At 41.8% G+C, this 12,707-nt stretch overlaps 1 protein-coding gene across 1 annotated transcript in view; it reads left to right on the top strand.

Moving 5' to 3' along the window:
• Nucleotides 1–12,707, top strand: part of LOC137646248 (uncharacterized) — a 261,911-nt gene that overhangs the window by 129,070 nt on the left and 120,134 nt on the right. Inside the window, exons 12-16 of the mRNA XM_068379370.1 lie at nucleotides 6,283–6,346; nucleotides 6,545–6,687; nucleotides 6,851–6,959; nucleotides 12,463–12,498; nucleotides 12,651–12,655. Of these exons, the coding sequence (XP_068235471.1) occupies nucleotides 6,283–6,346; nucleotides 6,545–6,687; nucleotides 6,851–6,959; nucleotides 12,463–12,498; nucleotides 12,651–12,655 (357 nt within the window). The remainder of the gene's footprint in view (nucleotides 1–6,282; nucleotides 6,347–6,544; nucleotides 6,688–6,850; nucleotides 6,960–12,462; nucleotides 12,499–12,650; nucleotides 12,656–12,707) is intronic.

Genomic DNA, 12,707 nt, shown 5'->3' on the forward strand with positions numbered 1-12,707 from the left:
GACTTTCTTTCACTTTTAAATGGCCGACCCTTCCCTTAGACGGAAGTGTGTTTAGGTTTTAAGTAATTATCTTATCACGTTATAGATCTATATATTTTATATCTCTCCGCCTTTATTAGGCCTTTTCGATTAACTTTCCATTTATTATAAACATATAAAAATAGATTTTAATGTTTTGTTTATATGCGACCTTTCCTGATAGTAGGCGGTCCTAACTTGGAACCGAAGTTAATCAACGTTGAGCCCTTTATATCGTAATTAGCTTTTAAAGAATTTAAAACTTTTTAAATATAATATTTTATGAAAGAATTTCTTTGATAGTCTTCGTACTGTTTTCAAAGATGAACTAACGTTTAGTTTATTATGCTACGCAGTTGTTGACGTTCAGGACGTTCAACATGCGCTCTATCGTTACGATAGAGAGAGAGTGTATCACGGTTTCACTTTGCAGTAAGAGTAAATCGATTCTGACGTTTTGTTCATTCTTTCTTAGCTTAAATGTTTTAAATTCTAATTTAAAGGAACTTTTTATTTGAAAAACCTTTCAGTTTTTTCCTTTAGTCAAATAACATGTTTTTTTGACGAAATATAATTGGGCTCTTCTCTTAGGTGCGAAATCAAGAGAGAAAGAGAGAGAGAGAGATTGAGACGGAGGGAGAGAGAGGAGAGAAAACGTTCCGTTCAAGCGGGTAACGTTGTTCTCGTGTTACTCTCGTCCCTAGTCTCTGTACGGGGAGGAAGGATAAAACGTTTTTAGGTTTTTATTCTCGTCCCCAGGCTATGTGCGGTGAGAGATTGAAAACGTAGTTATATGAACTAGTGTTTAGTCTCTTTCCCAGCCACTGATTTTTCTTTTTATCTTAAATATGTTTTCTGTTTTTTGCTGGTATTATGAACTTGCATTATACGACTTATTTCGCAATTACTACCTTTTAATGAAGGGTAGAATTGCGTGTTTCAGGTAGAAATAAGTGCAAAACAGAAAATCGAAGTGATAAAGTGATATGCGCAAAGTGTTACAGTGTTGCGTCCGAGGCGCAAAGTGTTACAGTGTTGCGTCCGAGGGTTCGTCTGTTCGTGCCTGTCGTTCACCTAGTCCGGGACCTCTTGCAAGCTCCCAAGCCCAGGGGAGAAGTAATGTCGAACGACTTATGGGTTCGAGAGGCCTTGACCAACGAACAGACGTTTTCCCTCTATGGTATCGGGTGTATCTTACCAAGATCTCCCCAACCATAAGACGAGAGAGACGTTGTTTCTCCTCGCCATCCGTAGGCTTTTCGCATAAGAAACCTGTCACAAGGTTTCGAAGCCCTTAAGCGAAAGTCAGTCCTTTCAGGACAGGTCCAGCGTCCTGGTTACAGCCATTAGGACAGCTCTGACCCTATGCAGTCATCGGATAACTGCTCGCCGCCTAACAAAAGCGTAACACAGACTCCGAAAGTCTTTTTTTGTAGGCAAAGTGTTGCGGTCACAGACGTTACCCTCGTCTATTACCACAACCATTTCCGTTGATCCTTAAGGGGTTATATGGCAAAACATGCAGTATATGCTTGCCTCCCTTATGGAAGACTATTCTGCCGATTAGTCCGTTGAGTCTAGCCGTTTATCTCATCGATATCCTGGCTTTCAGCCAACCTAACGTTCCTTTGTGCTTACTGTTGACGTTGGCGTAGCCTAGTCACGTCAGTCAGGTTGTTTAGAACCACACTCGATGCGGTCTCGTGTGGTTTTTCAGCCGCATTTGGACGTTAGGCCACTGGCTGATACTCCTGTTGACGTTCTAGACGTTCACTAACAATCGGAGTTGACTTGTTTTGACGCTGTGCGTCAACCTCCGCATTCTAGAGTTGTTTTGACTGCTCAGTCTAGGCAGTCAAAGCAGTCTCGAGTGGACGCTGTACGTCCTCACGCACCTGTTGTGGTTGACAGTTCAGTTGTTGACAGTTCACAGACTGTCAAGCAGTTACATGACGTTACGTTCTGGTCCGCTACTAATGCACCAGTGAGAGACTCGGCTTTTATCGGACAAGGTTCCTGTAGATGAGGAAGTGGCTGTTCTCCCTCCTACTGATATTCCCTTGAGGACTCTGTCAGATGGAGAGGAGCCTTAAGCTGCTTAGCCTCCTATGGACTTTAATTAAATCATGATGATTTTTTTTTAAGGATCTTCGTCCGGATCTTGTAACTGCTGCTCCTCGTTCGCCTAAACGTCAGAGCTTACACTAGGCCTAGCTACTTCGAAGCCGTTGTTTTTAAGCTAGTGCTCTCTCGCTCTCCTAGAGAGCGTTACGTTGGCTAGGCGACTGGTTTTTCACCAGGAGGAGTTTGGGGGATACAGCCTTTGCTTTCCCTTCTTTTAAACTGGTTTATAGAGCGAGAGTCTGATATGACACGAGAGAAGTTCTCGGCTTGGGAGTTCATGCCTCTGCCCAGATAGACTTCTCAATTCTGGTAGACTCTCCCTGGCGCCTAGCCAGGAGACGCTCCAAGTTGTTTACAGGTCAACTTCTCAGCTATTGTCGAGCCTTTGAAGTTTTGCTGTACTATTAGGTCACGCATAACAAGGCTTTCAGGGATGGTAAACGGTTCCGCCTCAGTCGCTAACCCCGTCTGTTGCCACACCTGCTCCCGTAGACCCTAAATGGGCTTTGCTGCAAGACATGCAGTCCAAGCTTGCGTCCTTGATAGAGGACTTAAATGCGGAGAAGAACCTTCTGGCCAACAACCTTCCAACCGGTCGGTTGTGCGCCCTGTTGACGCTGAGGTAACCTACTCGCGTCTGCCAGTTGAGGTGGTTCCTCCACCGATGCGACCCAGTGTGGGTTGCCAGCCGCACGGTGACGTTAAGCGACGCTCGGAGGTGGTTGTTGACGTTCAGGACGTTCAACAACCAGCAGAGGTGACTTGTTGTGACGCAGTGCGTCAACCTCAGCAACCCGGTAGGGTTTTGACTGCACAACCCAGACGGTCTAGACAGTTTCGGGTTGACGCTGTGCTTCCTCGCGCACCCATGGTTGTTGACAGTTCACAGACTGTGCAGCAGTTCCATGATATTGCGTCCGGCTCCGTCACGCATCCACCAGTGCGACCGGATTCAGCGAGTCAGACGTTGCCCACTCCGTTGCCGTTTCCTCATCAGTTTCGGATGAGGAACCCTCTGATGAGGACGTTGCTGAACAAGACGATCAGCCCCCAGCCCTGCTATCCATCCAGAAGATGCTGAAGAAGGAACGCTGCTCAGTCAGGCTGTGGATGAGTCTGGTAGGGACGCTGTCATCCGTGTATCAATTTGTGTCACTAGGAAGACTACACCTCCGTCCTCTTCTATACCATCTAGCTTTTCACTGGAAAAAGGACAAGACGCTAGAAGCGGTCTCGATCCCGGTTTCCGAAAAGATAAAGTCTTGTCTGACTTGGTGAAAGGACTATATCAACCTAAGAGAGGGTCTTCCCCTGACTGTTCAGACTCCCAACCACGTTCTCTTCTCGGACGCATCGGAAGTAGGCTGGGGTGCGACATTAGACGGTCGGGAATGCTCGGGAATATGGTACTCGAGTCAAAGGACAATGCATTTCAACTGCAAGGAGCTATTGGCAGTACGTCTGGCCTGGAAAAGCTTCAGGTCTCTCCTTCAAGGCAAAGTGGTGGAGGTGAACTCGGACAACACCACGGCTTTGGCGTACATCTCCAAGCAAGGAGGGACCTACTCTCTGACATGGTACGAGATCGCAAGGGACCTCCTCACCTGGTCAAAAGGTCTAGACATATCACTAGTAACGAGGTTCATCCAAGGCAACTTGAATGTCATGGCAGATTGTCTCAGTCGGAAGGGACAATTAATTCCAACAGAATGGACCCTCCACAAGGATGTATGCAAGAGACTTTGGGCCACCTGGGGCCAGCCAACCATAGATCTCTTCGCAACCTCGATGACTAAGAGGCTCCCAATATTTTGCTCACCAATCCCGGACCCAGCAGCAGTTCATATAGATGCCTTTCTCCTAGATTGGTCACATCTAGATCTATATGCATTCCCTCCGTTCAAGATTGTCAACAAGGTACTGCAGATGTTCGCCTCTCACGAAGGGACAAGGTTGACGCTAGTTGCTTCCCTCTGGCCCGCGAGAGAATGGTTCACCGAGGTACTTCGATGGCTAGTAGACGTTCCCAGAACACTTCCCCTAAGGGTGGACCTTCTACGTCAGCCACACGTAAAGAAGGTACACCAAGGCCTCCACGCTCTTCGTCTGACTGCCTTCAGACTATCGAAAGACTCTCGAGAGCTAGAAGCTTTTCGAAGGAGGCAGCCAGAGCGATTGCTAGAGCAAGGAGAACATCCACCCTTAGAGTCTACCAATCAAAGTGGGAAATCTTCCGAAACTGGTGCAAGTCAGTATCCGTATCCTCGACCAGTACCTCTGTAACTCAAATAGCTGACTTCCTCTTATATCTGAGGAAAGAACGATCTCTTTCAGCTCCCACTATCAAGGGTTACAGAAGCATGTTGGCATTAGTCTTCCGTCACAGAGGCTTAGATCTTTCCAACAATGAAGATCTACAGGACCTCCTTAAGTCTTTTGAGACCACGAAGGAGCGTCGTTTGGTTACACCTGGTTGGAATTTAGACGTGGTACTAAGATTCCTTATGTCAGACAGGTTCGAACCGCTACAATCAGCCTCCCTGAAAGATCTCACCTTAAAGACTCTTTTCCTGGTATGCTTAGCCACAGCTAAAAGAGTCAGTGAGATTCATGCCTTCAGCAAGAACATCGGATTCTCATCCGAAACGGCTACATGTTCTACAACTTGGTTTTCTAGCCAAAAACGAGCTGCCTTCTCGGCCTTGGCCAATATCGTTCGATATTCCAAACTTATCGTATGGTTGGAAATGAACTAGAAAGAGTCTTATGCCCTGTAAGAGCTCTTAAGTTCTATTTAAAACGAACTAAACCTTTACGAGGCCCGTCTGAAGCTTTATGGTGTTCAGTTAAGAAACCATCTTTGCCTATGTCAAAGAATGCTTTATCCTATTTTATCAGACTGTTAATACGAGAAGCTCATTCCCATCTGAATGAGGAAGACCAAGCTTTGCTGAAGGTAAGGACACACGAAGTTAGAGATGTCGCAACTTCCGTGGCCTTTAAGCAAAATAGATCTCTGCGAAGTATAATGGACGCAACCTATTGGAGAAGCAAGTCAGTGTTTGCGTCTTTTTATCTTAAGAATGTCCAGTCTCTTTACGAGAACTGCTACACTCTGGGACCATTCGTAGCAACGAGTGCAGTAGTGGGTGAGGGCTCAACCACTACAATTCCCTAATTCCATAACCTTTTTAATCTTTCTCTTGAAATGTTTTATTATTGTTTTTGAGTTGTCCGGAAGGCTAAGAAGCCTTTCGCATCCTACTTGATTTGGCGGGTGGTCAAAGTCATTTCTTGAGAAGCGCCTAGATTAGAGGTTTTGATGAGGTCCTGTTGTATGGGTTGCAACCCTTGATACTTCAGCTCCTAGGGGTCGCTCAGCATCCTAAGAGGATCGCGAGGCTCCGTAAGGAAGACGTACTTAAAAAGGCAGAGTAATTGTTCAAGTCGACTTCCTTACCAGGTACTTATTTATTTTATGTTTGTTATTTTGAATAACTGCTAAAATGAAATAAAAAATCCTTAGCTCATAATAATGTAAACAATTATTGCTGGTCTCTACCCACCCCCCTGGGTGTGATTCAGCTTATATAATCACCGGCTAAGTTTAATATTGAAAAATGTTATTTTTATAATAAAATAAATTTTTGAATATACTTACCCGGTGATTATATATTAAAGGACCCTCCCTTCCTCCCCAATAGAGACCCAGTGGACCGAGGAGAAAATTGAGTTCTTTGTTTACATTGAGTACTGAGTACCTGCACGACAGATGGCGCTGTTGAAGTACACCCCCTACCTGCATAGCGATCGCTGGCGGATTTTTAACGTAGAGTTTTCTGTCGAGCAACAGAGTTGCAGCTTATATAATCACCGGGTAAGTATATTCAAAAATTTATTTTATTATAAAAATAACATTTTTGAAAAATTATAAGAATCAAATTGTTCCATTTGGCCAAATGTTAATTTGGCTATATTTTTTTTTCTTTCTATGAAAGAATGTTAGTTAAGGAACAGCTTAAGTTTGATTCTAGTGGTATTAGATATTTCAATCGAGTATGGGTTAAACAAGGTAATCAAACAAATAGTCGGTTAGGTTTTTGCGTTGAAATTTTATTTAGACTTTTCTTTTTTTTCTAGGTTGTAAAGCAGTTCAAGGAGGGTGGATTCAACACACTAGTGTCTACATGTGTTGGAGAAGAAGGTATTTTGAAAATTGCTAGTTTTGTAAATCTCAGAAAGATTTATTTTATTAAAATTAATTTTTCTTCTCTGTTTTGAAAGATGTAATTTTTCACAATAGGTGCAACATAGTTTGTTACAATTATTCAATGTATTGTTGTTACACATAAGTTTGATACCTGTATATCCCTTAATGAGTTTTTATTTTATTTTATTTAAGGCCTTGACATTGGGGATATTGATTTGATCATATGCTATGATGCTCCTAAATCTCCCATTCGTTTGGTACAAAGAATGGGTCGGACTGGCCGTAAAAGAGAGGGACGCATTGTGGTTCTCATTACGAAAGGAAAAGAAGAACAGGTATTTTTGTGCTCCTAATATTTTATTTATATTTATATTGTAAATTGACATATATTTTTAACTGTTGTTCTAGGTTTTGAAATTTTGGAGAATTTTATGAGTAAAATATGAATATAGTTATGAAATCTCTAGACGTATCTTGATATTGTTTTCCTTTTTGCAGATGTACAATGCTAGTCAATATCGGAAGAAAACTATTAACATTGCATTGGCAAACAAGGACAAACTGAATCAGTATCTTTATACTCATTGTCCAAAATTGATTCCTTCAGGTAGGAGTGTTAGCTTTTCAGTCAGTTGTGTTGCACTTCTAGTAAATTTACCCCAAGTTAAGAGAGTTTGAAATTTTTTAATCATAATTCAAGTTACTTATTGGAAATTATTCCCACCACTGCAAATAATTAGCCGTCACCTCTCTATAGTATATTTCACCATACTGGACTAGGTACTGATTTTGTGCTGGTTTAATGACTTCTATCTTTAATTTTTTATTTTAAAAGATATATTTAAGAATTTTATATTTTTGTAATTATTTAGGAACCAATTTTATAATTATGTAGTAAAAATGCATTGTATTACTTAATCTAATGCTGTAGGTCAAAGTAAATCATACTGTATTTACTTTGATATTGAGAATTCCACTTAGAGGGCCTGTCCGGATTGCCAATATATGGGGGTGTAGGAAAAAAAAAACACAAAATCCTGAAAAAATTCTGAGCTTCGTATGGTAATGGATAGTGCGTATACAAAATATTTTGTCAAAATTCCTCTTACTTTCATAGTTACAGGGTAATTAGTAAAAGTAGCTCAATAAACCAAAAACATTGTTCCTGACAAGTAAATGCAGTAGTTCTTCTGTTATCGTAAATTTTGATAATTGTTACATTTTAATGTAAAATAAATTTTGAGCAATCGCAACTGTATAGATTCCATGAGTCACAAGACGATGTATTACATGGTAATTATAGTAATTACACCCTTTGGCCTTCAGTTCTACCACAACCCTCATAGAGAATATACATTTGATTTTGACCTCTGACATTCACTCGTTTTTACGTCCTGTTTTTCTCGGTTTCGGCAAGAATTTCATCATACCAAATAGGAAAAGACAATTTCAACATCTCGCTAACATAAGGAAGAAGAAAATTTGCTCTAATAAGAGTTCAGTAGGTATTATTGGCAAAATTAGCTGAGTTAGTGATGGAGGGAGATGATGAAAAAGTGACCGTCTTGCCTAAAGAAGCAAGATATTGAGCAAAGTGATCTTCATCTATGATAAAATTATGATAAATAAATTTGATTTAGTTTATTAATATCCAAAAAGTAACATAAAATTCATAGTAATCAGGATTTATTAATATTGTCTTAGTAAAAATTCAAAGAAAAACTTTCAACGCCTGTATTTCAAAACTATACTTATTGACCTTCAAATTCTATCTCCTCCCTTAGTTTTAAAGATATAGCATTGAAATTAGGTATATAACATAGTAAGGCATTATTAAATATTCAAACATTGGCCTTTTTTCAAATTTTTGTTTCTTAATTTTCCCCCTGATTTTTAGGGTTTATTTTTTTACCATAATAAAAAAATTCATTTCTAGCAAAAAAAATGACTTTTAGAAAAAAAAACTTCTTTTGATTATATGCCTACATCAGGTCCATATAGGGTAGTAATCCTAGACCTTAATATTGATTATAAAGGGAGGAGATAAAATTTGAAAAACACTAATTTTCAGGATAAATGACCCTGGCGTCGCAAAACTGAAGGTCAGAGGCAAAAATCTGATGCAGTTTGGAGATTTCCTAAGTCACATTAAGTGGTATGAATGTCAAAGTCCTGTTCTTAACAAACGGCATTAGCCGGCCGGCATCCTTAACTCCTTTACCCAGGAAATTTGATAGAAACTATTTGTGTATGCACGTTGTTCTTTTGAATGAAAATCTAGTCAATAAAATTGATAGGCATATCTCTTCTTGTGTGCTAAAATTCAGAGTGAAAAACAAACCCCTGTTCAATGATGATTGTAGGCATGCTTTTTTGGAGAAACAGAAACCTATCATATTTGGAAGGTTAACAGATCAGATTTGACTTGGAATAGCTATTACTTAGCCAAAAGCTGTTGCGCAGAGAGTTTATGCTTCAACTGAAAAGGAATACAATTTAACCATAATGGAAACCCTTTCTGGTACAACCTAGGAACATAAGGGTTGTGATGGCTTGTTGATAATGTCTTTGCCTGCTTATCGCCAGACTGGGGTCGAGTCTTGCTCAAAGTCGTTAGTTCCTTTGATCACTGCAACCTCGCCTTCCTTGTGGGCTAAGGATGGCGGGTTTCAGGGAGCCTATAAGTCTATCTGCTGAGTCATCACTGGATATTGCTTGGGCCTCCTTGGTGGAGATGGGCTTGGGCGCTGATCATTGTATATATGGGCATTCTCATGGGCATTGTCCTGCTTGATAGGGCAATGTTACTGTCCTTTGCCTCGGCCGTTCATGAGTGGCCTTTAAACCTACCCTTAAATCTATTCTTTTTGGTTTAGACTTTACAGTTCCTCCTTTTCTTAAACCAGATGGCCTGCCACCCTATGTCCAAAGGAAAAGACAACCATTTTGGCTGATGTGTTTAACAGTAACCAGAGTAATAAGAAACTCGACCTTCCTCATTCCTGTTTTCTGAGAATAAACTAATTAGTTTACCTTTCCGGTCCTGTGAAATGAAAACTCTCTTGATGGACCTTGATGCTTATAGAGGGATTTTATTTCAGCCCAAGCTGAAAACCAGCTGTTAAAACTTTTGGGAGGTGTAACTACCCTCCGGTAGTTTGCAAAGGTGGTTTGGGGGGCTAACCCCACACCAGCATAAATAAACAACTGTCACTTTTTATTTCAGCTCGTTGGAGTACAGCCATTGTCTTACTCCTCAGTCAAAAACCCAAAATAAATATATCAAATTATCTAACTGGCCTAAAAACAAAATGATTTAATTTTCCATCTTATTCTTTTCAAGTCTGATTGCCCATGAGATTCTTAGGTATGCAGGGTTGACTTGGTCTTGAAGGGTGCTAGTGCGGCACCCTCCCTGTCCACTGAGGAGACAGATCCTTACAGTCTCTGCCCTGCATGTAAGGATCACTCTAGCACGCAGGTGTCTTCTTGTCAGGTGTGTCGGAAGTGGTCTTTCTTCCCAGTGGCTAAGATTTAGTAGGCGACGGAAGAAGGCGAAGAGGGATCATTCATTTTTTAGGTCAACCTCGAAGCGGAAGAAACCTCACCCTTGATCTCTGTTGACTTGATCTTTCTATGGCGACTCTACTCGTTCGACTTCCCCTTGGAGTCTGACAAGTATGAGTGGTGTCCATGTGACTCTGGGACAAGCTTGCGTGTCAGTGGCCTCCGTTGTTTCCCCTAGAGAAGAAGGGGAAGTCTTTCTCTGACAAAGCAGTTCGTCTTCTTTGGCCTTCCTTAGGACTCATGGATTCCCCGTGCAAGTAAAGGTTGCGGAAGGTCTTGCGGTTGAGAGCGCATCAGGAGCAGATAACCTCTCGAGTGGTTGATTCCGATCTTCCCCACGAGACTCCGTAAGTTGTAGACCAAAAGAGTCTCGTGTGCTCTCAGCTGCCTTGACCTCAGCTTCTGCTTGCCCCAACGTTCGCTCTGTTTCGGCGCCGGCCATGAGCAGTTGGTGACAAGCACTTCTTTGAGTGACTTGTTGGGGGATCCCTTCGGTTGGGACCCAGTGACTAGCTTCAGCTACGTTCCAAGGGCGGTTCATGGAGTTCATCTTTTGTATGAGTTCGCTCAGCTGGAAGCGAGACAAAGTGAGTTGTCTGTAGGTGTCCCTCCAGGTGTTGGACAACCTTCCCTTACAAGGGAAATGCATTCTCCAGTTGAGTGATCATCTCTTACAAGGAAAAGATACCCTTCACCATCTTCTGTTCAGCAAGCTCCTTGTCCACGAGGAGATTTACCATCAGCGGCCAAAGGGGTTGATCATCCCTCCCTCCTGCAAGAGAGAGAGACTTCTCCTGAGTGGTCTCCTCCTTGGGGGTGCCACAGAAGGGCGTTGAATTCTTCTATGCCCTGCTCAAGTCCATCAGACCACAGCTTTTCAGAGCTGGAGGTGATTTCCTGTGATTCTCTCTCTCTCTCTCTCTCTCTCTCTCTCTCTCTCTCTCTCCTCTCTCTCTCTCTCTCTCTCTCTCCTCTCTCTCTCTCTCTCGTGTTTGTAGGGCACAGCATAATGCTTTACAAGGCAAAGCTCTCGCAACCTTACGCCTTCGGTTCCCCCTTCTTACAAGGAAAAACCTGCTTCACTGTTTGTGCGCAAGCACTCAGGGACTGCTTGCCCTTCCTCTCCCCTAGGGGAAAGGAAGACAGCTCTATTTTCTCCTGTCAGGGGTAAGGCGAGTAGGAGAATTTCTCTCTTAGACATGCTAGCGAGTAAAACACTCTGACCAACTTCTAGAGGACTAGTCTTATACAGTGTTGCGCATCCTGCCACATAGTGAGGTGGGAGGGCGAGCTCGTCTGCCTGATGAAGGTGAGCGCTCTTCCTCTGTTATGTGTATTTATGTTAGTGAGTCTTTCCATCTAAACTCGCGAGTGCAAAAAACTTTTTCCGGGGCAGATGTGAGTTCTACCTTGTGCTGAGCTCAGGTGGATGAACACATGCAGGTAGACTACAGATTACCTATGTGAGCTGAGAAGGGAGTGTGTGCAAGTGCTCCTTATTAGCTCTTGCCTTGCCATCGCTTTCATTATAGTCGGTCTGGTTTGTGAGAGGAAACAGCAAGTCCCCTCGCAAAGAAAGGTAGTTTTCCCCTTCAAAGGCTTATTGTTCGGAAGGACAGGGTGACGGAGCACACTTCCATAGCGAAGCCGAGCATAAGGAAGGGCACGAGCTGACATCCTATTGACTCCTTGATTTCCGTTGCACTCCACCGAAGCCAAGGAAGCAGGTGCGGTGGGCTCAATTGGGAATGATACCATTTTCGAAGGATGCCCCTTGGCTTCTGGACCTTGTCCTGGCAGTGAAACAGGCAGTTTCAGGATCAACAGGCTGCTCACCAGTAGTTCCTTCCCCAACCATTCCTACCATCATGCTGGAATCCTCTCAGGGGAGTGAGGGTCTATCTGATCCCAGATGCAGAAGCAAAATTTGTCATATTTCTTCTTCAATTGCACAAATTATTTTCTTTAGTTGCACAAAAAAAATTGTGCAATTGAAGATGAAAATTCTAATGCAATGCGCATAAAGATCTAAATGAACGACAGTGCCTGAGCTCAATATCCAGATCAGGAATAAGAAATTTAATAGACTGCAAGTTTAATGTTATATAACTTATTTTGCCTGAGTATCATTGTTCATGTCTTTCAGAGAAATGTGGCTGTCAACACTTGAATTCCAAGGAGTTTTGTTAAGATAAACTTATTTAAAAAAAATGAAATTTGATCATTTCAATACCTGAGACTCATATGCTTTCCCACTTACAGTAGCTAAGGTATTTCTCGGCACTTTTGTAGCATGAATTAAAATGTAGCTGGCTAGATAGGATGTTATTTCCTTGCTATGATGTTTCACTGGGGCCTTTTTACTGCTGGAACTAAGGGATTTGCATCTATCATGGCCAATCATTTTATTCTCTTTAATTTTAGTTATAGCTTTTTTCTTCCTTGACTGAATAACGTGGATTATGCTATTATGTGTTTAATATCATGAACAAAGACTTAAATACTGTACTGTATTTTACATATGCCTTTCTTTTTATTTACAGGAATCATTCCTATCTGTCAAAAAACTGCATATGAAGGTTGATGAATGGATAGTTCCATCTAAGAAAGGTCGTAAGAAATCTTCATTATCAAACTCAACATTAACGTTTCCATCACACAAGAATTCTGCTCCTAAGGTTTGTAGCCTTCTTTTATGATTCCTATTGATATCAAGATTTTTGATTTTCAGGCAAAGTAAAAATTGATAATAGGTTTTTGTTCTTATTCACGTGATTTTTTTTTTTTG

Source organism: Palaemon carinicauda, chromosome 1 (assembly GCF_036898095.1).
Source record: "Palaemon carinicauda isolate YSFRI2023 chromosome 1, ASM3689809v2, whole genome shotgun sequence".
In the NCBI taxonomy this organism is placed as follows: Eukaryota; Metazoa; Arthropoda; class Malacostraca; order Decapoda; family Palaemonidae; genus Palaemon; species Palaemon carinicauda.